Below are 24,781 nucleotides of genomic sequence, written 5' to 3' on the forward strand. Positions count from 1 at the left end.
CAGGCTATGGGTGTTTGCACCAAAGCCTCTCCGTCGGGTGGTGTCTTCTTTAATCCCACCTGGGGAGAACAATCTGCTGGGTTGGCTTTTATTTCTTTCACAGAAAAAGCAGCATGGTTTTAGTCCATGGGAACCTGCTGCAGTGAGAACAGACAGAGCTGGTGGTGGCAGCGTCACAGAGAGCAACCCCAGCTGGCTTTACAGTAGTTAAGCCTGGTGTCTGGTAGCATTCTTCTGGGGCAACGTGCAGGTCAGAAGCTACAAAACCTGCTTCAAAAGCAGAGCCCACTTGAGTTTCCCATGACAGATTCCTTCTGGGACCCAGACTGGCCATGGCCAATCCCCCCCAACCACCACAGAGGTACAGACCAGAAGACATACTCCTCAGAGGGACCCGAAAAGTTTTATCTCAGTGCAATGCCATACTGGGACAAATTTATGCTGATATTGAAAAGTTACTTTGGAGGGGGAGCAGAACTAAGATACTGGACATAAAAATATATCCTTTCCTCTTTGACACCCAAGTTACCCAGGCTTAGTTTGCACCATGAACATAGCATGCCTCCACTTTCTTTTTCACCAAGTGACCTATGTCAAGCCTTTGCTGCCAGCTTGTTCAAGCAGTGCCACAGCTGTGACTAGTTGGGAAAGACATAGTTAAAAAACCAATGGCGGATATTGGGGCAACTATTTAAAAAACGCTGTTACTGATGCACTATGGGCAAACAGGTGTGCTTGGTTTTAGGAATCATTGAAAAAGCTCTTAATTGGTCTCCCCTTTCTCCCTGTGCCAGCTATCTGCCCAGCTTTGAGCATCCCAGCTAGCAGCCAGCGTGAAGCTACCAGGAGATCTCAGAGAACATGGAGCAAAAAAAGGGTTGACAAGAAATGCAATGTGTGTCAAACACAGAATATATTTTCAACTTTTCATGTAAATGCTGTGATTAACAGCTCTGTGGACCAGTGGGTCACCCAGCCTCCCTAAATGTGATCACAACAGGGAGTTAAAATTCTACTTAATAATCCTTTATTGAAAGACAATCTTTTCAATTAGTTTTCAGACTTGTGCTTCCACTGAAAAAAACAAAGTAGGAAAACAACATTTTTTTTGACCTGCGAATGATTTAATCAACCATATCTTTTAATACACAACTCCCCAACTCTACAAATGTTGAAACAAACACCATTACATTTGAACTTCAAGAGGATTTACTTGGACCAGAGGCAGCCAGCAACAGAAGAATTTTAATGACTGTGGGAGGATCGTTGGTATTTTAAGAAGCTTCTAAAACCTTTTGAAAGATTTGAGATAAGTAAAAATAAGTGGAGCAGGCTTTTTTCCCCTAAGTACTTTCCACCATGTTTTCACATAGCAAACTGAGTTCTAGAACTGCACAATGAAGCTGGAAAATCTGAACGGAGAAGCAAAAGTTAAAAAAAAATCTGAGACGAAACCAAGTGGTTTGGGAACCACACTAAAGAAGAGAGCAAATGAATCCTTCTATTCCCAGCTCTGGTTTTTATTCTCTTTGCTCACAGCAGCTTTAATTTCATTAGCTTGCAAAGAAACACTCAATCCACAGATCAGATTTCTCAAGGATATAGGGAGATCATGTCAACAAAACAAAGCACTAATTAAATTTTTAAACAGCAGCCACATGCTCAGTGAGTTCCTCTAGTGGAATTGTACAAGCAACATTCACATCCTGTTGCCTTTGATTGAAAGCATTGCACTTCACCTTTTAGAAAAGAAAAAGCCACCTGCTGCCAGAAGCGCTCCTGGATTAATCTACCCCACAACGGAAATTTAACTGCTCTTAAGCATTCAAAAGGTCCAGCTTCTTGAATTGTTGAGTGCCTCCCTGGAGAAGGGCTGATCGGTGTACCTGGGCAGCAACTCCCACCTGTCGCAATTACAATGAGAAAAGCCTCCTTGGACATCCATCTTCATTCACCCTCTGCACCCACCCATGTGTCATGAACAATCACAGGCTGGTTTAAAATTATTCACCCACAGCTTCTCCAAAATCACCACACTATACGAGCGTGAATGATTTGCTGCTATTTCTTAACATCATCTTCCCACCCTATTCAGGAGAGATTTGATAAAGAGCATGCAAACAGCAGCAATAAGGTCACTTGGAAAGGGCAACCCTCTCCCCACCAAAAAGTGTCGATGATGTCCTTCTTTTGTGGGGAAATTTGGGAGAGGAACAAGTGCTCTCCATGGATCCAGGGAAGAAAGCAACTCCGAGCACTCTGGAGAAAAAGAAATTGTTTTTCAGTCAGATGTCCCCTGTCTTTGGAGGCACTCTTACCCTCTCCTTTCTTCTGCTTACCTGTGCCAGCTCAAACATCACGCAGGCACTAAAAAATTTAGGAGTGGCTTAGCAAGCAGATGCTTTTAAATGAAAAAGTTCATACAGCATGTTCTTCTCTTTCTCAGTAGTTATGTGGATATAAAATGAATCAACGTACATTCACTTGCTCTCAAACGCAGTCAGAAAAAAGAGCTGTTTGCCCAAAGCAAGTGCAACATTCAATACCTTGGTCAACTGGCAGATATTACTGTGTTTATCCTCTCTGCTTACTCCCTCTTCCACATTGTCCACACAAATTTGGCTTGACAGTACAGGTGAATTTCAGTTTTACCGAAAGCAGTGGCAAAACTCTCACTTTATTCAGTGGAGACAGGTTTTGCTGACTTGCTGCTCTTCCCTCCCTCAGCAAGGAACTGTCTTTTCCAAGCAATTTTATGCTTGAAAGTGTAAAATCCAGGCACCTCTTACAAGCAAGAGATGCTAAAAACTCTGCTTTTTGCTGGGCTGACCCTACCCCCTCCATTTCTTCCCTGCCCAAATAGGAGAATATTGTCCCTTGTGTTACATTCCAGTATGGTACATTGAAGGATACACCTCTGATTTTTGTTTTGTTTTGTTTGTTTTTCTTTGTTATAGAGGCAAATTACAATGAGGAAAATGGCCCCAGGAATTTACTGTTGATATATTTTACATTGTTAGGAGAACACGCAGTTTCCCAGAGAAAGGTCCCAAGTTTTTTATCAGCAAGATCCCATCTTTGCTCATATTTACCCCTATCAAGGAGTTTTGATTAATGTCACTGCTTCTTGGTAACCGAGATTCACATGAGTGGCATTCCTCCTCAAAACAGCCATATATGAAAAAATCCATCTCTTAGCTTAGCTATTGATAACATGTGGCTGTTATATTTAGCACGGTCCAGTCATTTGCAATAGACAACTACCTATGTTGTCTTGACTTTACAAAATAAAATTGTCCCTTAGTAGTTCTTAGTAGCCCACTGCTTTTGAAATGAAGGGTACATCATTTAAAAGATACCTTACAAATATTTCTCAGTGCAAAAATGCAGAAGATGTTTTGTTTTCAGTTACAAGAAAGGTTCCATAAAACCGCATACATTTTTTTCACATTAAAAATCCCTTTGCTTTCCACCATGAACAAGAAAAGCATTCCAATGCCATAAATACTTTTTTTTTTTTTTTTTAGATCTATCAACCTGACTGTAGCCCTTTAAGAGCATTAGGGATTTGTCCTACTTTAAGAACTTGTCCATGAAAAACTTGGGACCCCTCACATGTTACACATTTCATACCGCACTTCAAAGAAGAACGTTAAATACCTTGTAACTAGAGTACTGTTTATTTCATAATCTAAACAAACACTGGAATACAGTCTATGCTTTTCTACTTTCCTGCAGACTTTACAACGAGCTTTTTTTTTTTTTTTCATAATTAAAACAATCTGCATACACACAGAACATGCATGCTCTCTAACAGCAGTAATGAAGGTAAGAAGAGTCAGTTTCCATCATCTTCTTGTTGCCTGTATTAGAAAAAAATACTTTTGTTTTTACTGTAGTTATGGCAGTGTGGCTAAGGATACGAAGACTAGAGCACAGTTTTACTCCCTGCACAGAAAATGTTCATCACAAGCATGCTGATGGTGATAAATATTACTTGTCTATTAAATGATAGGCATACTTTTATCCCCTTTACTCCCTTTTTAAAAAGACTAAGTGGCTACATGTAAATGCAGTGAAGCAGGTATAAGCTTAATTAATCAGAGTTGATTCAGACTGGCACCAAGATGCAGCGAAGTCTGACAAAGTCTCAGCAAGGCTTTCCATGGGCTATCGATGACCTCTGCCACAAGGCATCTGCCTTCTACTTTTTGAAAGTAGAATCAAAGGCCTTGCAGCACGGCCAGTCCTGTGGACGGGATGGACTTCTCCGGTGTGTCGGGCTCCCTGGAAAAGAAGCACCTGTAGTCCATTAGTGTTTGAGAAAACCTTGTGAGTGGGTTACCTTCCCCGGGGCCGTGCACCCACCCCACTCCACAGCGTAGCCTGCTGCTCTTTGTCGGCCACGCGGCTGGCTGTGGTTTTACACCACTGAGTGGTCATTGCTGTGGACGCCAGCCAGGATGGTGTGGTTGAGCGAGGATGCTGACCGGTCCGAGCCTTCGGTGGGGCCGTTGGCACTCTCGCTGCGCTGGCAGCAGAGGATCTGCTTGAAGGTTGCGCTCATCTCCTTGTCCCGGTAGGAGTAGATGATGGGGTTCATGGCAGAGTTGAACTCTGCCAGGAGCAGGAAAAATTTTTCATAGGCCAGGACGTTGCACTGGGGACAGCACACATCAAGGAGTAGCAAGACTAATCCCGGGGTCCAGCAGATTATGAAAGCACCTATGAAGAGAAAGAGCGGACAAAACACAACAAAACCCACAAATATACTAATGCACCATTACTCATCAAAGCACTATGAGAACCACCCAACTGGAAGTGACAATTGCTAATTTTCTCTTTCAAGAATATCGTTCCCACACTATTTCTTCACCAACCTGATGAGAAGGACCCTTTTTAAAGATCTGTAAATGGTTATGGGCAGCACATCAGAAGAGCAAGGCATTCCCCCCCACACTCGCCATGTGAAACTCTGCTTGGCAAATACATTTGCATTTAAAGTTGATAATGAGGAACATTTTTTCCCTTCAGCTAGAGACCTCTGACTAATCAATCTCTTGATCAGGAGAAACAATGCTGCAATTCTCAAACTAATAACAACAAAGAAAACCTTTCTGTGAGTGCTGTGACTGAAGCATCAGTAATAGAAAAAGAGTGGTGCAGGCAGCAATTCTCAAGAAAAAGAAAGCCTGGGTCTTGTTAATCCATTTCAGCCCCATTATGTAATGGAAAGTCCTAAACACACATCCTTCTTGCACTGAAATGCCATCCTTCAACAGATCTACTTCTTTTCTTAGGGCTCTATTCAATAGAAATTCAGAGGCTCCTCAGGCTTCAATAGTGTAAATGCCAAAGAGCCTTACCCTGATTAAAATGCTTCCCCCTCCTTTCTCTGCTTTTCAAAGCTCTGAGGGGAATAAAGCCCAGAACAAAATTCAGAGTTAAATGCAGAAATGAAATCAAATGCCTTGCACTCTATTTGGAGTACTGAGTTAAATGAAGATGATAACTCCTTGCAAGGTTAAAGAGGTTTTAAATATAAGCACGGCTGGGGAAGCCCTTACACACCCACCAATCATGCCAGAATGAAGACAGTGCTCCTGAGATTTTCCAGGCTGACATGCTTGACTGTGGTGGAAACCAAGGTCTTATCATCAGTGGGCAGGCTAAGTGCAGGCAGCAACAATAAGGGCTTCCCAGCACTACCCAGTGAGTGCTGTTTTCAGACAGGTTCTCCTGTCACTGTGGTATTTATTTGTTAACATGCTGCCTCTGTTTTTTTCTGCAGTGATGCTCTCTGCAGGTCTAGCAGCTGACTACAGTCAGTTTCCATGGCACACAGACTTTTTGCTGTGCCTGCCAAGAAGGTGCCAGCTATTTCCAGCTTGGGCAGTGGTGACTGTAACCTGTGCAGACGCCTGTCTGTTTGGATACCAAACCTGCCTAGATCAAGCAGAGGAACATTTTCCAAAGGGCTTTGCAAACACGCAGGGTGTGCTGGGCTACAGACACTGGTTGCCAACCAGGCAACCACACACAAGCTTTCTACGTACCCAAAAGCACCCCTAAACTGAGCTTGCTTGCAACTGATGGTGCCTCAGTGCCACTCAATGCCTATCACTTTGCCAACCAACAAAGCTCACAAAGGGAAGGAAGCTGGGAGGCAAACTGCCAGCTGCCAGTACAAAGCACCAACGTGTTAGGCCAAAAGACTTTGTTAGGGTATGGCAAGCAATTTTACAGCATAGGGATGAAACTCTCCCACGCTGAGGTGGCATCAAACATGCGAATCCACTTCATAGCTTTTGTCTGCAGCTCTTTCAGATTCCAGCAGTCCTAGAAAAGAATACTTGAAACCCATGCAAAGGACTACGGTCTTTTGTCCCTTCCTTGTACCTGTTCCCAGAAGAATAGCAAACTGCATCTCTTTATTTGCAGGATTGTCCACGTTGATACAGAGGCTGCCCTCTGCACAGAGCAGCTCTGCTGGGATGGTTTCTGCAGAAACAAAGCTGATCTTTCAAATTCAACCACTCACTGCTGAAACTGTGCGTGTTGTGTTCAACCTCCTAGCTAGCGAGGCAGCAGTGGACTTTGTTCCAGCTTGAGCATGTATTTTCTTCATTACAGGCTGCCTCGGGAGAACAACATCAGAGACGGGAACACTGCAAGTCATGGGATCTACAGTCAAGGACAAAAGATGATGACAGCATCCTCACCAGGCCTGTAGCAGAAAAGTCCAATGTGGGAACAATGGAGCTGACAGGAAAGCTCTCCTAGTGTTGTTCAAAGCTGCAATTGAAAGCTTCCAATTTTCCAACAATTTTTTTGGTTGGTTTTTTTTTTTCAAATCTGTTGTTGAGAAGCTAAATATGCCAAACAGACCGTTCTGTTGCTATTGTTTTTGGGTATGTTAAAAGCAGCAACAACAAGAAGCAGCACGGTGAGGCAGGTAGGCATTTACCCCTAAGAAAGCCCCAAAGCCTTTGACAACAGTCCACATGCAGGCCACTGCACTGAATACTGGTCACAGTTGGAGTTTCTGAGCCTCTCTGAGCTCGTCAGTATCTCATTTAGGTCCAATAACCTATAGGCTGAGGCTTGATGTGGTTGCACTCAAGAAAAAGTGGATGGTGGTTGAGCAAGCACCTAAATGCTCTGTGTAGCTTGTGCTACACTGAAAAAAGATAAAAAACAAAGGCTTGTCTTCTCACCCAGCTCTGGAAGAGAATGGAAGTCATTATTCTGCAAGTTGTCACTCTGCTGTTCATGACAGGCCTGGAGCTGGGTCAAAGACGTGCTGGCAGCCCGGGTGTCGAAAGGAGAAGAAACCCATGCTGCAGACCTGCTTCGGTAACGTGGGCTTTCGGCTGCCCTGACCCCCAGCCACAGGCCAGGCTGACTTTCCAGCCTGTGTCCTCCACGTGACAGTCCAGCACACAGCATCCAGGACTGCACCTTTGTTGCAAACAGGGCTAGCTTCCAGCTTCTGAACAGATGGCTCACTTGTTATTGGGAAGTAAAAGCCATTGAAGCCAGTCCCCTTCAGTCTGGTGGGTTTTGTTTTACTTTAGCTGCTGGGATTTTCCTAGCAAAATTTCCCACCATGCTAATGGCTCCTGTGGCTTATTAAGTTAAGTGCTTGCAAAGGGTGACACAAACAATGCCTCAGGTTTTCTCACTTGTTATTTAACTGATTTAACTGTGAGTACCCTGGAAAATACTGGAAAGCATCACTCATGGTAAGGGCATGTTTGAGTTAGCTACAATGCAAGGAACATGAAAATGTCAGACTCCTGTTACTTCAGATTTAGGAAACATCATCTGTTAAACATGGAACTCTTTCCCTGGGAGGAAAAAAAAGCTTGAAATTTATTTTTTCTGTTCTTACTTGGAACATTTGTCAAAGTAAAGTGATACTAAGCTAAAAGTGAGGTTAAGTTCTTCCCTTTCCAGAAATCTGTTGTGTGTTGATTTCACCAAGAATAAAGATCTAAAAATATCATGTCTAACAGAATAATTAAATCCAAAAGCTTCCTGCTGCTATATACTGAAAAACCTTAAGCATACACCAAAATCTTGATCTATTTTTCTGCTCAGGAACAAAATTGAGAGCAGTCCAAAGTACAGTGTGAGTAATTTCCAGGTGCATCTTAACATTTTACAAACTTGGTCAATGTTGTCCATGTTACAATGGCATACAAAGCAGACCTAGTGCATTAATTGAATCAAATCTCGTCATCTTTGTGGATGTGTCATTGTCATGCCATGGTACTAGAAGAGCCCAACATGCACAAATAAAATCACAGATGGTATGTCCCTTGGTGGCTGAAGAGCACTGTTGCCTGGACAGATAGAGGGGTGACACCTCCAATCCTGGCTGTCCTCAGAGGTGCTGGCACCACACAAAGCTGACCAAGCTGTTCAATTGCAGCAGAAGGAACATCCCTGTGGTGCACAGCCAAAGTCTGCCCTGCAGTTCTGGCAAGAGAGGGCCAGGTGAGGAAGAATGCCTATCAGACTGAGGGGCGAATGACTAGCCATGAGACAGGAAAGCTTGAGGGAACTGGAGAAATGGCACTGCATCTTTTAAAAAGATTTAAGGAGACAAGATGGGAAGGGTCTCTATAGACTGAGAAGCATGTTTTACAGTAGGAAATCTGAGTTACAACAAAGCAGTTGTGACACTAATATCACTTTCTGTTGCTGTGTGATACCTCTCACCCAGGGCTGAAACTCCAACTCCTCAGGCATAGCCTGTCTTGCTGCACTGTGGCAGAAATCCACTGGGGGCTTTCCAACGACCACAATATGACTACATCACATCTGTCCTGAACCCTCATCTAGCGTATCAGTGCAAATTGTATTTCCGTGGTAGCTGGATGCTTGGAAACTCCTGCGTAAGCATGGCATGGCCTCACAGCAAGATTTGATTGCAAGAGAGTAAAAACTGTCGTGGGCAGTAGGCATATGAAACCAACCATGATAAATGACACAAAAATGAGTGACTAGAAAAACAAAAGAGGAAACAACTGCAAAAACCAGCAGCAGAAAAGAAACAAGCTACATGCGAATAAACACTGATGAACCAGTCATTGATTACTAGGACCCCAGACTGGATGGCTACTCATAAAATTTCTCAGGTTAGCAGGTGAAGCAGCACTGGTGGGGGTTTTTTTTTGGCCTTTTGCCTTGGACAGGGTAAGTCTGCTTTTATTCCATGAATGTTTATTTTCCTCTAACTCACAACAGCAACATAAAAGAAGCGCTTGTGCTCCTGCCAAGTCACACACCTCTGTCCCTCAGAGGCTGCAGTGTGATGCGGCTTTTGTCAATGGACACCTATTCTGAAACACCCCTTTTCTCCTGCTTAACCATATGGTGTCCCTTTTGTGTGTCGTCTTCCACCCATCTTGGGTGTTGACCCCGGCTTTACTTACTTTAGTAAGGCCACTAGCATGGCCTTACACTCACCCTGCAAATTTCTCATATGGAGAAGTCTGTATGGAGGGGTAAAATATGGAAAGGGCCTCTTTTAGGAGTGAGAGAAGAGAAAAGGGGAAAAAAGATCTTGCTTGTGTTTGCAGTTTTGTTAAGATTACAGAAATAGGATAAGGCAGAGAAGACCCACTCCAGCTGAACTGCAGGGACATTTACATTCTGCCGCTGTTGCCCATCTCCCCTTGTTCACCTGCTGTCCGCTCCAAAGTCCCCTCCTGTTCTCAGAGTGACACTTGGGATGGGTGGCTACACCACCTTTTCCACTGGGACAACAGTGACTGAGAGAGGAAAGGACACTGAGCATCACTGCCAGCTACCAACAGGGAGCAGGGTCTTGCTGTACTTTTTGCAGGCTGAAAGCAATGCTATGGGGAGAAGATTTGTTTTATTTAACAAAACCATAGCCAAAAAGGGCTACAGAAATGCCTGGCATTTTCCACATCCTGATACAATCCCACCCTCAGCAGGGAAAGCCACTTGCTATGCTAGCTGAGGAGCAAACTCAGCAGCTGCAACACAACTGCACTTCTTCATGCCCTAGCCATCTGTAAGCTGTATCAATAACCCTCCTTATCACACTACGTATTATCTTGTGCATAGCATGAATAGAGATAAGTACTGCATGAAATAGTGCTTACTTATAGCTATGTATTGTTTTCCCCAGATAGAAGTATTAGAGAACGAAATCTAAAATGAATGCTGAATTATTATATATGCAAAAGATCCACAAGGATCATTTATCACGCTGTAAACATAGTGCAGGAGTAATTCTTCTAATTCTAGTCTGACATCATTTTCCCCAATTTTGCCACAACACTACTACAATATAGCCTATAGTTCTTGGTGGATGAAAACACAGTTGTTGCTGTTTTTTGTAGTTTCTGCTGGAAATAGTCAATATTGGGGTAAAGTTTGCTTCCATCCATGGAATTTTTATGTGAAAAAATAAAATGTGACTACCACATATGGACCACATGAACAAACGTAAAATAATCCTATGCTAAATTTGGTAAATTCTCAGAACTTCAGATATGAAAGGCTTGACTCTCCATCCACAGACTCCAAAAGGCTCAGGGAAGACGACAGCCAAAGAGTCCTTGAAAAATACCCCAGGTGGGGGAGAGCAACATGCAGTGTGCCAGTAAGAATGGTCTTGTTGAAAAGGCTGTTATCAAACCCCTTAATTTATTTAAGGTGACTTTATTTAAGGAAGCTGTATGAATTTTGAATGAGTGAGAGTTTCGTAGCACACTCCTCCTGCAGTTTTTGATTGAGTGCAAAACGCTGCTTTCTCTGACGTGTGTCTGGGAGACTTTGATGCAACAGCCCCTTTGAGTTTCAAGCCAAACATTTCTCTGGTGGGACCGTGTATGAAAGGAAGGGGGCATATCTCCAGCAGTGTAAAATAGGAAATAAGAAACAAAGCAAAGCTAAATAAAATCTACATTCATATTTATGCAACAGTATCTTACATGTACTTCTCGTAATATGATTTGAAGCAAGAGGTCCTAAGCAAATATGAGAATATACACAAGTAGGGGGGCATATGGGAGGATCTGGGTGGTATGAGCTATCAGCCTGTCTTTCACAACACTGCAAGTGCCCCATCCCTGGGTACCTCCATCCAAGTCTCCCCTGAGCTGAATAGCTCTGAATGTGCAGGTTATAGATAAAATCCTGACCTCAGCTCTTCCAAGTGTCTGAGCTCCTCATGAAAAGCTGACAGGTTTGCCAGATTTTTCAGTCTATTGCACCCATGTTTTGCAAAGGGATCCTTAAACAAACTGTTTCTGCTACTACTGCATCCATTCCCTGATTTCCTACCTTTTCCACAGCTATACGCACATGCGCACTCCAACCTCTTCCTGAATCCTGTTCTGGGATTTTGAGCTATTGAGTTTGGTCAGACTTTGCACAAAATAACGCCTGGATCATGTAGGAACACAGAAATCATGTCTTGCTCCAAAACGTATTTCCCTTCCCAGCAGGAATACAGTTATGTGTCTGCTTCAAACATCTGTCTTCACCTTTGAACTCCTGTGCACAGAATTTATTTGCTGTTTAAGGCATGGCTATCTTTGTCAACAAATCACCCCCTTTCTGAGGAACCTGGCTGCTTCCCTCTTGAACCATTTATCTGTTTTAAAACATGCTAACAACTTAACATGAGAGCTTCCTTGGCACTCTGCCTGCACTGTAGCTGGGCTGGGAGGAGCAGCAAGCCTTGCCCACAAAGAGTGAAGTTCCAGTGTATGTTAGCATCACCTCATTCTGGGCCTCAATATTTTGTATTTCACCTGTGTCTGTTCATCCCTTTAATCCTCCTCCTCATCTTTCCTTTCAGAAAAAATAAAATAAAAGTAAAACACTCTTCCTAAATGGACATACAGTCTTGACCACAACTGGTAGTCCTTCCAGCATATAGACTCCTTTGCTACAGGCTGGCTTCTGCTTTTCCTGTTATCTTCCAATGCTCACATCAGCACATTGTTCCTGACAATTCATCATTTAAATACTCACTCTTACCAATTCATCATTAAAATATTTAGGTCAAAACCCTCTTTTTAAGCCAGACACGATTCTACATCTACACCTGCTGCATGTAGGGCCAACTGAAGATACACCTGACCCACTGTGGCATTTCACAGGGTGCTGACAACAACCATTAGCCAACAACCCCATTGGCACCACTAGCCACAAGACCGCTGTCTCTGAGGATGGAGATGCTCAGACAGGAAACGCCTGCAGTCAGTGGGGCTATGTCTACAGCCACCACGCCTTCTTTTTTCTTGGGGTGGCTGACACCTTTGGTCTTCTCTTCCTGCTTCAGTTCGCAAGCCCAGACCAGAGATTAATAAAGAGCAGGTCTCCCTCAGCAGGATTTGTAAATGGCAGCTGTGGGAGTCCTCATGAGGTCGCTCTCTGCAGCACTTTGTGCTTACCACCCGAGTGCTTGCTGCCAAGTGCTGGAGGCAGGGTACGCTGACACTCAGCCTCCTGGCTTTCCTTCTGGAGGTCCTAACTGCTGGGTGTTGTTCTACCTGGACCCTGGGTGGCCTTTCCACAGAGTGGATGTTTGAGATACCATGTGGGTCTCCACGCCTTTGCGTATCTCTGTAGTATCTGAAGCTTTTGAAGTCTGAAACAGTGACAGACAGAAAAGCCTGAGGAGAACCGATAACAAAACAAACCAAACTGAAGAGAAAATGAGATGTGGGCAGAAGCAAGCCATCAGAACTGACCTGTTTATTTCATGGGTGCTCGTTAAACTCTAGCCCAAGTTAACACTTGCTTGGTGTCATTCTCTGCTTGCTGCTCGCAGTCTCTGGCCAGCTGATGCAACCACCCTCAAGTACTCCTTGGCTGACATCTCTGAACAAGAAGTCAAGTGCTAATGCAAATGGAGGAGAATAGGACTGTTTTTCAATTGACCCCTGCAAACCAAAGGTGTTCGAATACGTCCTTTTTTCAAACGTATGCTTGTTGTGGTTTTAAAGAATACTTTGCAAAGGTGGCACGTGCAAATTGCTTTCCAAAAAGAAAAGCAAAAGCTGGAACCCATGGCAATTTATCTGCATCCATTTGAATTCCTCAAATCAAAGGTTGCTAAGGAAAAACAGAATTCACCACTGATCTAGTGACTGCAGGAGAGAGACAGTGCTCCCCCCACTGCCCCCTGCAAAAGAAGAAAGTAAGCCTTTTATCTATAAAAAGCGCTTTAGACAAAAACAGGAAGTCATAAACGCCAATGGTCAGGATTCCAACTGATTTCTAAATTCATAAAGATATGTGAAGCTAATCTCTGAAGAAAAGCCTGGCTGTTGCCAAAGCAATCCGAGTATTTATCTCTGTGTAAAGAAAGACAAACAGTAGTCCCCATGGAGTTTCGCTGTTGCCAAAAACCTGACACACAGAGGAAATTCTGCTGTCTTTTTCAACTTTCAGGCATTTGAGATGAGCCTTCATGCTCTACTGTGGACACAAACGCTCCTACAGTCCCAGATCATTGGCGGTAGCTTAGCTGGAAAACGAGCACAAAACCCCAGCTGGTAAGAGGCTCCTGAGGCTTGTGGTACTGGTCTCCCTGGGTCATGGCGACACAGAACAAAGAAAAGCAGGCAACAGATGTCTGGGGAAAATCAGAAGCAAGAAACTGCCTTTCAGTCCATATCTGGCAACCTACTTGCATCTCCTAGTCCAAACTCAGCCAGGATCCTCTTGAAGGGCACCGATTGCTTACGGTCATGAATTGGGGTGCCGGGTGGGGGACAGACCCATCCCTGAATGGCAAGAAGGCCCTGTCCTAGGGGTCTGGGTGAGGATTTCAGGTCCCAGACATGCAGCAGCTGGAGGTGACCAGGTCTGGTGGCAACATGAAGGTGCCTAGGAAAAGACAAGAGGTCATCTGAGGTAGGAGCGGGGCAGCTGGCGCCCCGCAGGCAGGGCTCACAAACCCAACATTGTTCTGCCTGCCTCTGCAAGGTCTATTTAGCATGCTTGGGACTTGGGTGCTTCACTGCTTTTCTAGTACCTGCAGTTTTCAGTCACAGAAAAATCGTTCACGGCCATGTTGAAAAAACTCTGTTTTGCCCGCTTTTCCTTTGGAAATCCATATACCCCCTGTGGTACTCTGGTACTTTCCCAAGGATGGTCACAATGCTACACTCAAACAACACAGTTTGTTTAGCAGATTTCAAACAACTTTGGTACACAAGATTGTTTAATTGTATTTTCTTTTGTTGTTAAGGTCATTAAGTGTTACTGGTATTATGTTTGGATAAGCTCCAGTTGCAACACAAGTTTCCAAATGAATCATGGGTGGATGCAATTTAATATGTAAAGGACTGCTTTGATTCTTACATAAGATGAAACTAGTAATATTAGAAGGAAAATACCAGCCTGTATCTGCTTCCTTAATAGGAATAAAATTTGTTTCTCCCATGCTAGTACCAGAGTGTGATTAGGAGAAAGTGTTACAAAAAGGTAGAGATACTTAAAATGGCTTTATTAAATACCAGCTCTACCTCAGCTGCAAGAAAACTGTGTGTGCTTTTGTTTTTATATAGCCATACTGCAATTATCTGATTATAGATAGCTGTTTGAGCTGTGGTAGACACCCCTCAAGGGAACTGCATTAAGACCAGTTACACAAAACAGTTTTAAGAAGCAGAATCCAGTGTGACAGCTGTGCTCCTCCGGGAAAACTAAGAGCATGAGCTCTGGAGTGAAGTGGACAACAGGGAAAAAGCCCTCTTGCTTAACGGGATGTCACTCCAGAATAAATCTTCCTGGAAAATCAGTCCGTCTTTTGGATGTGTTAGGATAGCCCCCTCCCCCAAAAGACCTTCTACTCCACATCTGAATGTTAACAAATCAAAATACTGCCTTAAAGCAGAAGCAGCCTTGGACAGACTGTACACAAACAGCAGCACTATGGTAAGTCACCTGTACACCTCACCACCCAAGCAGTGTCAAGGCTGTATGGATGTTGCTCGGGCTATCAGACTACCAGTGAGGCATCTACAAATAGCAATGACAGAAACAGAGGGATAGCAGCAGACATGGCAATGCACTTCACAAGAGAAGCACTGAGTGAAGAAGCACCCAAATTTTGCTCATGGTAAGTATATACTGACAGCTTATCAGAAGGGTAAATTCCAGGTTTTAGCACGTAATTCTAGATCTACTCTTTTAAACCTGTATAGATGAGGCTGATAACTTGCGCGGAAAATATGGCTTTTGGTCTATATTTCTACGCTGAAGATGAGATATGGTTTAAAGGGATGCAGCTACCTCTTGATTCTCACAGATGACTCTGAATTTCCTTGGAATATCTAATTTTCCCTGTCTGGACAAGATGCCATCATACCGTAAACTTATGTCTTAGGTGTCAGGGAGAACGAAAGATTAGTATCTTATCAACTTCTACAAAGCCAGTCTCTGTATTCATTAAAAATACTATCATGCAGAAAGAAGCATTGCAGCAGTGTACAGTAGGTACTTTTTTCCCTGTCAAAAGTGTGTTTGCCGTCCTGCAGCATATAATATTACTGCGGTGATGACAGTATTTCCATACTTAGAATGGGAAATACAGTGAACAAGTCTGGCAATGTTTTATTGCTGGTGGTAAATATCTGGATCCCAGTGGCAGCTTCTCTGTGATTTCCTTTGTATTTACCATCACAGAATCTACATTGATTTAAAGTCTTCAGGCAAACACAAAAGACAGCATTGATAAAATTTAGCCTTTATTTCAACTCAGAGCTTCAAGAATCACATTACCAAGACATGCATTACACTGGGGGGAAAAAAGGTGTGGTGTGTCTTCAGCTAGCCCTTTCACCAATACACAGCTGTGGAAACCCCTGGGAACGCAGCTAATGGGGGGGTGATGCTTTGCACAGTTCTGTTTTATGTCATTAGGTCAGGACAAGCAGGCAAAAAACAAAGCAAGAGAAAAAATCAGAATGCATTAGACACCCTCATCACTACAAACAAGGGAACCCCAGTCTCATCTACTTAAAGGGTTAGCCATTAAAACTGCTTCTCGGTTAGATGAGTTATGTGGCCTCTCACTATGACTGAGTTACCCCACATTTTGTGCATTTGTCGGAGATGTGAGTGTGATTTGGCATACTGAACTGACCCTGGTTTTTCAGCTGGTTTTCGGGAACAGTGCTCTACCTTTGGCAGTCTGCTCTCCCATTCTAAATTTAACCCCTGCTAAGCAAAGCATGGCACCTACAAGTGTCCAAGAATAGTGCTTGCCTTTCAGCTACTGTGTTAGCACCACATCCTGTGTCACTGTGGCTTAAAGATTTCTACATAAATAGCCTCTGAAACCACAAAAAAGAGCACTATCATACTATTTTGAAGGTTGCTCAATCTGCGTGTTTCTGAGGATGTGACTCCTTTGACCTCTGGCACACAGTTTGCTCCAGCGTCCCCATAAAAGACTGTAGATTTTGGCTATGATAAAAGAGAACAATAATAATGAAGAAAAAGAAAAGCAGCACTAAGTCTTCTCTTTCAGTTCACTTACTTACTCCCACCTACTCATGAAAGAGCAATTGTATTGCAGCAGAATACTTAAATACTTTCAATGCCAAAACAGGGCTGATTCCCAGCCACCTTCATCTCTTTCAGGGGTGTTCATGAGAAGTGCCAGACAAAGGTCATTTAAATCTAGACCCTATCTACCAAGCAAGGAAGGAAGAGGCGATAACATTGCTGCTTTCTCTGTAGCATGCCTCGACTGCAGTTTGGCTTTGTCCTTGGTCTTCTACCACTGGGCATGAAAGAGCCGTCTCTGTTCCCACTGAACTCCTGGCTTCTCTAATGAGACTGCCAAAGACAACAGTAATTATTTTCTACTGTCACCTGCCTTCAGACTAAAGGTGAAGCCAACTCGTCTCTCACAGTGACACAGAGAAGGCAAGCTGCTGCGAGGGCAGGGCTCGTGGCTGTGCTCGGGCAAGTGCTCCCAAGGGACGTGCTGGGGAGCGCACTGCTTCTGCAGGGCAAGAACTTGAAAATTTTTCCCTTTTAGCACTCTCTGCTTGCCAGAGACTTCAGTCCTCAAGGGATATGGGATCTAAATGCCATTCAATGTAAAATCTTTGGCAGTTGAAAATGAAACCCTCTAGAAGTTTTCAAAATACAAAAGACATTTTAAACTGTTCTCTGAGATGCTGACCAAGCCGATCTGGTAACAGTTCACCTCACCATTACGTACGGCAGGGCAGCACTTTATTTTTTAAAATAACCACTAACAACAGTTCAATCAGATGTGGGAGATCAGCTACATACAGTGCAGGCCACACCAATGGCTGCCAGAGGTAGAAGATACCTGTGAAAGCATTTGCTTCACACTTGGAAAGCCTGAGACTGCATGCAGAGAATGACAAAGCAGTGGCATCCAAAAAGCAAGCCTAATTTGTTCTGCATGCTCTGAACGGCCCTTAGATCTGTCTAATCCCTTCCGATTGATCCTGCATGCTATGCCCACCGGCCAAATCTGCATAGCACACTGCTTTGATCACTCCACGGGAACAGGTTCTAGATGCAGGGTTGAGCTGTCTGCTCAAAGAAAGGGGACAACGTATAAGCAGGTAGCCAGCCGTCAAAGAAATTGTAACTCCACTGACTTCCAGAACCAGTTGTAAAAACAGTCACAAATGGTACAGCTGCATTGAAAGCAGGCCTCTAGAAGAAAAACAAAATGCTCCTCCATACTCTTTCTGTGGAAAACCACAAGAAGTTTCTGGAAGGTTATCAGTCCTCAAAAGAAGGTCTTGGAACTTCGAGGCCATCTACTGTATTGCATCCTTCTGCTTGAAAAAAACACAGGGTTGCAATCATGGGTACAGGTTGCAAAATAGAAAACCTACCTAGCATAACACCAGCTGTTGCTCCCCAGTGAAAAAGGAACTGAAAGACTAAGACTGCTACCAAACCATAAAGGCAACTTCCAGCTGGATTACCTTCAGTAGCTGCACAGGTCTGCAGCTTATCTATGGTGCTGAGGAGGCAGCGAATGGGCAGACTAGCAGAAGGGGTGAAACCGGGCCATGATATTTAAAAACCAACATGTCTTCAAATTCCTGCTGCCATCTTCTGAATTGCTCCATGTTAAAAAAACACCTACAGCACCAAGCAGACAGGCTGTGCCCACCAACATTGGACAATGGTACCGGCATGTGTCCAGGAGGTGGAACCTGGAGACATAGGAAAGAAGTTTTATTGCAGTGCCAGCTAATTAAAGCATTACACTGAGTACTCCTCCTCCAGCACACACCCAAAACAGTACCTGCAGCATCATTCAGATATTTTAATTCGGCACTGGTCACAGTAGTTTAAGTCAGATTATTTTGGGACAGACACACTGGTATATGAATTCACAAGATTTCTAAAGTTGTTTTTTTTAGCAGACATTTGTGGGCTTGCACCTAAAGCAAACAGGAAGCTGCATGAGATAAACTGAGACCTTTGAGGCAAAAGGCCCTCCACTGGGGAATGTTTGGATTTACAAAAAAAGTCAAAAAAACAATTAGTACATTGTAAGCAAATTGCTTGCAAAATCCTTCTACTCAGCAAAGTAATTGCTTCCAAGAAATACCTCTGCTGCCCAAGCTCAAGTGTTCAGAAAAGAACAAAACCCGCTAATCATTCAGCAACACACTGAAGGAAGCCAATCAGAGCTGACCTCATTTTCTTTTAACCATGAAAGGAGTATTGAGACAACATTGAGGTAAGCTCCAACACAGCAGCAGCATGTAGGGGAGACGTATAAAGGAGGAGCCCTAATACAAAGTCACATCAGCCTTTACTGGAATTCATTTAAAGCTCCTGGTGATACTTGCTAGCTTCTCACCATTTTTCTGCAGAGCTCTGAGCAGTAGCTGTAGCAAAACCAAGCTAGCAAAATTAGGGATGAATACAGCAAGGCAGAGAGACCATCCCAGTGCTGTAGGAAAACACCATGCCTCTAGCTGCTTGTCTTTAATAGGCAGGCTTTGTAGCCTGGGGATTGATCACAGCTGTGTCTCAAGTAATAAAGACACAAACCAACTAGCACAACAAGCTTCAGATCTGTAGGTTCTTACTATCTTAGCTGTTCTGCAAACTAGGGGAGGGGAGGAGAGGGGACAGATTTTTCTGTCTCTGGTACCTTGCTGGAGAGGCAAGCAACAAGGGATGAGTCCACCTGTTACTCCTTCAAAATTAACCAGCATTCAGACTTCTTAGTTGCCTGGTGATGCCACAAACATTTTTACTGGCACCAGTGCTCTCTCTGCTGTCCTGCCATCTGAATACTGATATTGTAACTGTGTCCATTAATGCTCTATCTGTGCACAAGAATACGTGGGTGGGAACAGGGTAATGACCAGGCAGGTTTTCCAGAGTGACCTACTGCAAGTTTGATGAGTATGTGGTATTTCCAGCACATATTTTTCTGAAAACACTCACTGTTTATATTTATCATTGACTACACTCCTGCCTTAAACAGCATTTATCAGAGAAGGCACATGCAAGTTTCACCAGCTCTAATGGTTTTAAGGATGCAGCGTTGGTGTATGCAACAAGGCTGAACACAGCTAGAGGTGCGGGGCAGGTAACGTGGTCTGGGCAGGACAGTCTTCACTCCCTGCCAATTTCATCAGCGTTTGGCTGATCTTGCGTCTGAAGCCATTTTGCAAAGCCTGCAGCATTGGGATCCCATCTGAGCCGCTTGGGTTAGCGAGCCCTGTGCTCCAGTGTGTGGGACGTTGTTCCCAGTTGCGATTCAGCTGCTCTCCTCCCTTATTGACATGGCTTACGTGAGGAGTTTGCTCTCCTCCCACCTGACCCACAGCTGGAGAAGCCCACATCAGTGCCTGGACCACGGGGGTTTTGCAAAACCCGAGCCGTGCATGCCTGGGGAAGGGAATGCATGAGAACAGAGAGGCACAGGAGCACCACTGGACCCCGCTTCCACTCCTACCCTCCCAGAACTAGGAAAGTTTTGCCCCAGCAAGTCATAAACAGCATCAATCTCTCTCAGACAGTGCTGGCTCTTGCTTTTTCTTTGAACTGGGAACAAGGGAAGCTCCCTTGAGATTAAAGGCTGCTACTGTTGCCTGTCGCTGTGACTGTCATCTGGCATCGATGCTCTGTATGTTACTGCAATCGGCCATATATTACATTCGTAAAAGAAAAAAAAAAGAAGAAAAAACAGGTGCCTGCAACTGATCCACAGCCTGGGTGTTCCTCATCTCCTTCTCCCTGTTCTGCATCACAGAATAATACCTATATTCATCAGGGTCACTTTGGGTAGGAGTTCAGGGTTGATGGGAGAGGGTTGAATGCAGAGATCTCCTAGGGTTCAGTCACAGCTGGCAAACACTGCTGCAAGCAGCAGGTCTGAGCTTCAATGTTGCTGCAATGCAAGTATTTTGAGTAGAAAATTCAGTCGTTCACAGTCGATGGTGCAAGGTGCAGGCAAGAGCAAATACATCAAAAAGCAAGGAAATGAATTTGTCTGCAAAATGCAGTACACACTGTCAGGAGGCTTTGAGATAAGCATACCAGTGCCTGAAAGAGTGTTGCACATCACTGCAACAGATGCATGCAAACATTTGCAGATGCAATTTAAAACTTAATCTTTCCCCCTGAAATGTTCTACTGAGACATGTGTAAAACAGATGAAAAGAGACAACCCCAGACGTTGTTTACAGCAGAAGAGGGCCATACGTGACCTGCCACCTCTCCATCCTTCTCCCTAGCTGTGCTTTCTGAATTTCGTGACACTGTGGAAAGTTGTCCCGTTAAGCCAGCATCACAAGAGCATGAGCTGTCTCCTTCCTGTATGGAATAACCAGCAGCACAAACTTGCTGACAAAACCCTCCTTGCCACAATTCTTAGGTAATTTTTCTGGGAACATTCATACTTAAAGCAATCTGCAACACGCTAAGCAGGGAGAAGGAAAGGAGTGTGAATTAAGGAATAGTACTGACGGCTCTCTCAGGACTGCATGGCTTTTCAAAAGCATGCTGTTATCACAGGGCTAGAAATTATTTAATGCCACTGTGGCATTGTGTTTGTGTTGCCTTGCTTCCAGGACATCTAACTGCTTTTGTGTTTTTGGGTGTTTGTTTGTTTTGAGGAGTGGTGAAAGCAAAAACACCAGCACGCCTCCATGCCAAGGGAAGTGATGGGACTCTGTGGTAGTCCTTGCTGGAAGATGCCCTGGAGGGACCAGGAGGAGCCAGAGCAGCCTCCACTTGTGGGTTCCTCTGAAAAAGGCCAAGCAGTTCACAGCGCTCCCCCAGGGAGAGTCATGGTCACCTTCCATAACGCTGCCTGGCATCATGGCATTGCCAGGGAGTGAAAAACCTTGCTCATCGGAGGCAGACCCAAGCCCCAAGCCAAAGTCTCTACCCCAGCCATCTGTTGGGGTTCAGAGGCAACTGCTACGACCAGAACTTGAGGGCTCATCTTCCCAGTGCAGACCCACCACCCGCGCTAATGTTTTTTTTTTCTCAAGTGTTTGTAATGACTCAGGGACAGGACACAACTGGAGGCAACTCCTGCCAACGCATCACGTGCAGACCAAAGGCACATTTATCAGCTCTTGAGCACTCGTGACCTCTAAGCAGGTCCTGGAGCCAGAGCTGATACTGCCACAAAGAGGGCAGCTGTGGTCACAGCAATGAGGGATCTCCTGGAAAAACCTCACACCAAGGGCAAAAATTGCAATATGCATACACACCCTTTAATCTCAAATGATGAAAATAATCTAATACAAGTCCTCTCCATCTAAATTAAAGAATAATTCATACATGAAGTGAGCTACCAAAAATTAAATACTTCCAGATGCTTCTGTTACTGATACCGCTCATGCTGGTTCAGGAAGTTTCTGAATCTATCACTAGCCTAGCAACTTTTCTCTCACAGCTCTTTAAAATGCTGGCAACGTGCCTGCCTTTTCGAAGCACTTTGCATTTTATTTTCCTGGGGCATGAATGATAGAGGTATTTAAACAAAGAAAATATACTTCCAAGCTTCCAAGCATGTGGACTTTTTTTTTTGTTTTTTGAAAGTGGTCAGTCCATGTCATGGAAGTGGAGGAGATGGTTTCAAGATGTGGTGACATACATCTCTTATTATCACAGATTTCAGCACATGCAGAACTCCACCATATCACTCTATTGCAAAATAGCATACGTGCAGCTTTACAGGCAATTATATCAGAACACTAGTGCCTTTTCTATGCACTGTAATAAGACTACTTTCTTAACAACAATAAAACTTAACTCTTTAAAACAGCATCAGAAGCCTTCTGCTTGCATTTTTTTTTGTTGGCTGTGATTTCTGCTTTCTTACGCACATCTGAAGAGATGCTCAATGAAGTTGCTGCATCCAACAGACATTTTTCTTCCCTGTTTGACAGCAACAGCAGCAAAAGGAGGCAGTGAACTTAAACTTCAAATGAGAAGAAGGATATCAAAGCTTCTCTAATAAAACCTCTGGCAAGTATAACTTTTTTTTAGTAATTTTTTTTATTTTTTTGGGAGATCTGCACTCAACAGTGCAATATGTAATGGAGGTATCTTTGCAAGATTCCCTCTGCTGTATGAGTCAAGGGTAAATCTTGATAGCCAGCGTGTTGATGCAGGTGACCACTCAAAACTTTTGGGAGAAGAGCATGCTGTTTCGAAGTGAAGTGCATAAAGTATAAAGCTTACGAATGGACCACGTTCAGAGTTTTAATGCATTTCATCGCCATTTTTTAAGGTCAGGACTGGGTTTTAAAATCTGGTTCATGTCTCTGCTTTCACCAACATTTGCAGTGAAATCCTGGTGTTAACACAGCCAAATGCAGAACTTATGCTTCAGTCAGCTCTGTATCCAGCTCCCTCCATTCGTGTTAAATGGAGAAGGAGATGTAAGATATTTGAGGCACTGTCGTATGCACTCTCTCCTGGAAAATTGCTATGTCTGTGGCTGAACATCCCCCCTGAAGGGAAATACTCAATTTCTTTCTGGATCAAGCCTTGACCGGTCATTATCTCTGTGCAATCTACTTTTTCAATTACTGATGCTCAATCAGGTCCTGAGCTTAGAACTGGAAGTACGTGGCAACCAGGTTAAAATAAAATAAAACAATTAAAAAAAAAGTATCTTTTTGGTGTTGAGTTTCCCAGAGGAGGCATTATAGTCTTCCTAGAAAAAGCAAAAATTTGGGGAGCCTGGAAAAAAATGTATCCTCTGCACCTTTAACCACTGCTGCGGAGGACCTGTCCCAGCCCTGCTCAGTATCTGCTGGGCTCCGCTGTACCCTGAAGGAGCTACTCAAGGCAAGAAGCTCCCCAAGCCCCCTAGAATCTTAGCAGCAACAGTAAAATGACCTGTGCTGGCCAGTGGCCAAGGGCAGCGGGCTCTGTCGCACCCCTGTGCCCCGCTCCCTTGTACCTGCCCAGCCAGGGAAGCTGGGAAGCAAACGCCTGCCTGCCCAGCTCTGCAGGCAAGGTACTCAATACTCCTCCTGCTGAGGTAGTTCTCTCCTTCAGTCAGCGAGATAAATCAACAAGAGGGCTCAATGGTGAATATTTAACTGTATTATCTTCTAAACCTTCCAAGGGAAAAAATTTAAAGTTCCATATCCAAAATTAATGGGGGATTTTTATCTATCTATCTATTTATTTATTTTTAATTCTTAGCAACTCAAAGTTTCCAAGGAATTCAGAATTTCTTCTGAATGTAGGCAACTTGCAGATGGGCTTCAGGGTATGAAACAGGCAATTTCAGCAACCCCCAAAAAACCTAAAACATTTCAAAATCTAGAAAAAAAATTTAAACAGTTCAGCAAAGGCACAGTGAATTAAGAGCTCCCTGTTAATTAAACCGTATTTGCTTGTAAAACCAACATCCATATTCATAAAAGAAATGTAAGAGGTTAAATCCTCAATGCATGTTACCAATAATAAACAGTTTGATTAGATCTAGTCTTACGGTTTAAATACACCTATTTTTAATGCACACTGGAAAAACCATGGTATTGCCAGTGGCAGGGTAAAATTGCAAGAAATTCTTCTTCCATTTCACAGCCTGGTTCCAAAAAGTCAGGAAAAAAAAGTGATTTGCTCTTGTTCCAGGAGTAAATCTCTAATACACTGGATATTTATGCTTATGACAACGGTTTGCAGGAAGGTCGCTACACTTTGCTTTCTGGAAATCGGCCTGGAATTGCTTTTCTCTGCCATGCCGCAAGCCAGGAGAGCCCAGCTGCCCAGTCCGGCTCAGAGGCACCTGAGATGGGGCCACCGCTGCTGCGGGACAGGGTGGTCCAGGCTGCGATGGCCCCCCCACACCCTCCCACAGCATCCACGTACCATCCTGGTGGCTGGGCTGCCTCTCCGAGGTGCTGCTCCTGCCTGCCAGTGGAACGGCGGCAAGGCCCAGAGATAAAGTTATAAATAAAGAAAGGGAGTGGAGAGACGGGAACAGAGGGAGGGGAGAGGGAGGGTGGGCGAAGAATCAAAAAAATTTAAATAAAAGAAAAATCTCATGGGAAACAGCATCAATCACTAGTGCGTTCTCTGGAATGTGCTTAAAAGGTCACATTTCTTGAGTGCATGCAGCTTTATACACACCTCTCATGCTTACTTGGTGTGGCAAGCAAGGCCAGCGCTGCGTGTCTGAAAGCCTTCTGCTCTTTAACACCACCACACAGCAGCACACGGTAAATGCAGCACTCGGGTGTTTGATGGACTAATAGACTGAAAGTTTAAGTGC

General features: G+C 44.0%; 1 protein-coding gene across 1 annotated transcript in view; it reads right to left on the minus strand.

Moving 5' to 3' along the window:
* Positions 1-1,005: 1,005 nt before the first annotated feature.
* The window catches only part of LPAR1 (lysophosphatidic acid receptor 1), a 75,792-nt gene continuing 52,016 nt past the window's right edge, over positions 1,006-24,781 (minus strand). Inside the window, exon 4 of the mRNA XM_049794917.1 lies at positions 1,006-4,725. Coding sequence (XP_049650874.1) covers positions 4,424-4,725 — 302 coding nt within the window. The 3' untranslated portion in view covers positions 1,006-4,423. The remainder of the gene's footprint in view (positions 4,726-24,781) is intronic.

Source organism: Accipiter gentilis, chromosome Z, assembly GCF_929443795.1.
Source record: "Accipiter gentilis chromosome Z, bAccGen1.1, whole genome shotgun sequence".
Classification (NCBI taxonomy): Eukaryota; Metazoa; Chordata; class Aves; order Accipitriformes; family Accipitridae; genus Astur; species Astur gentilis.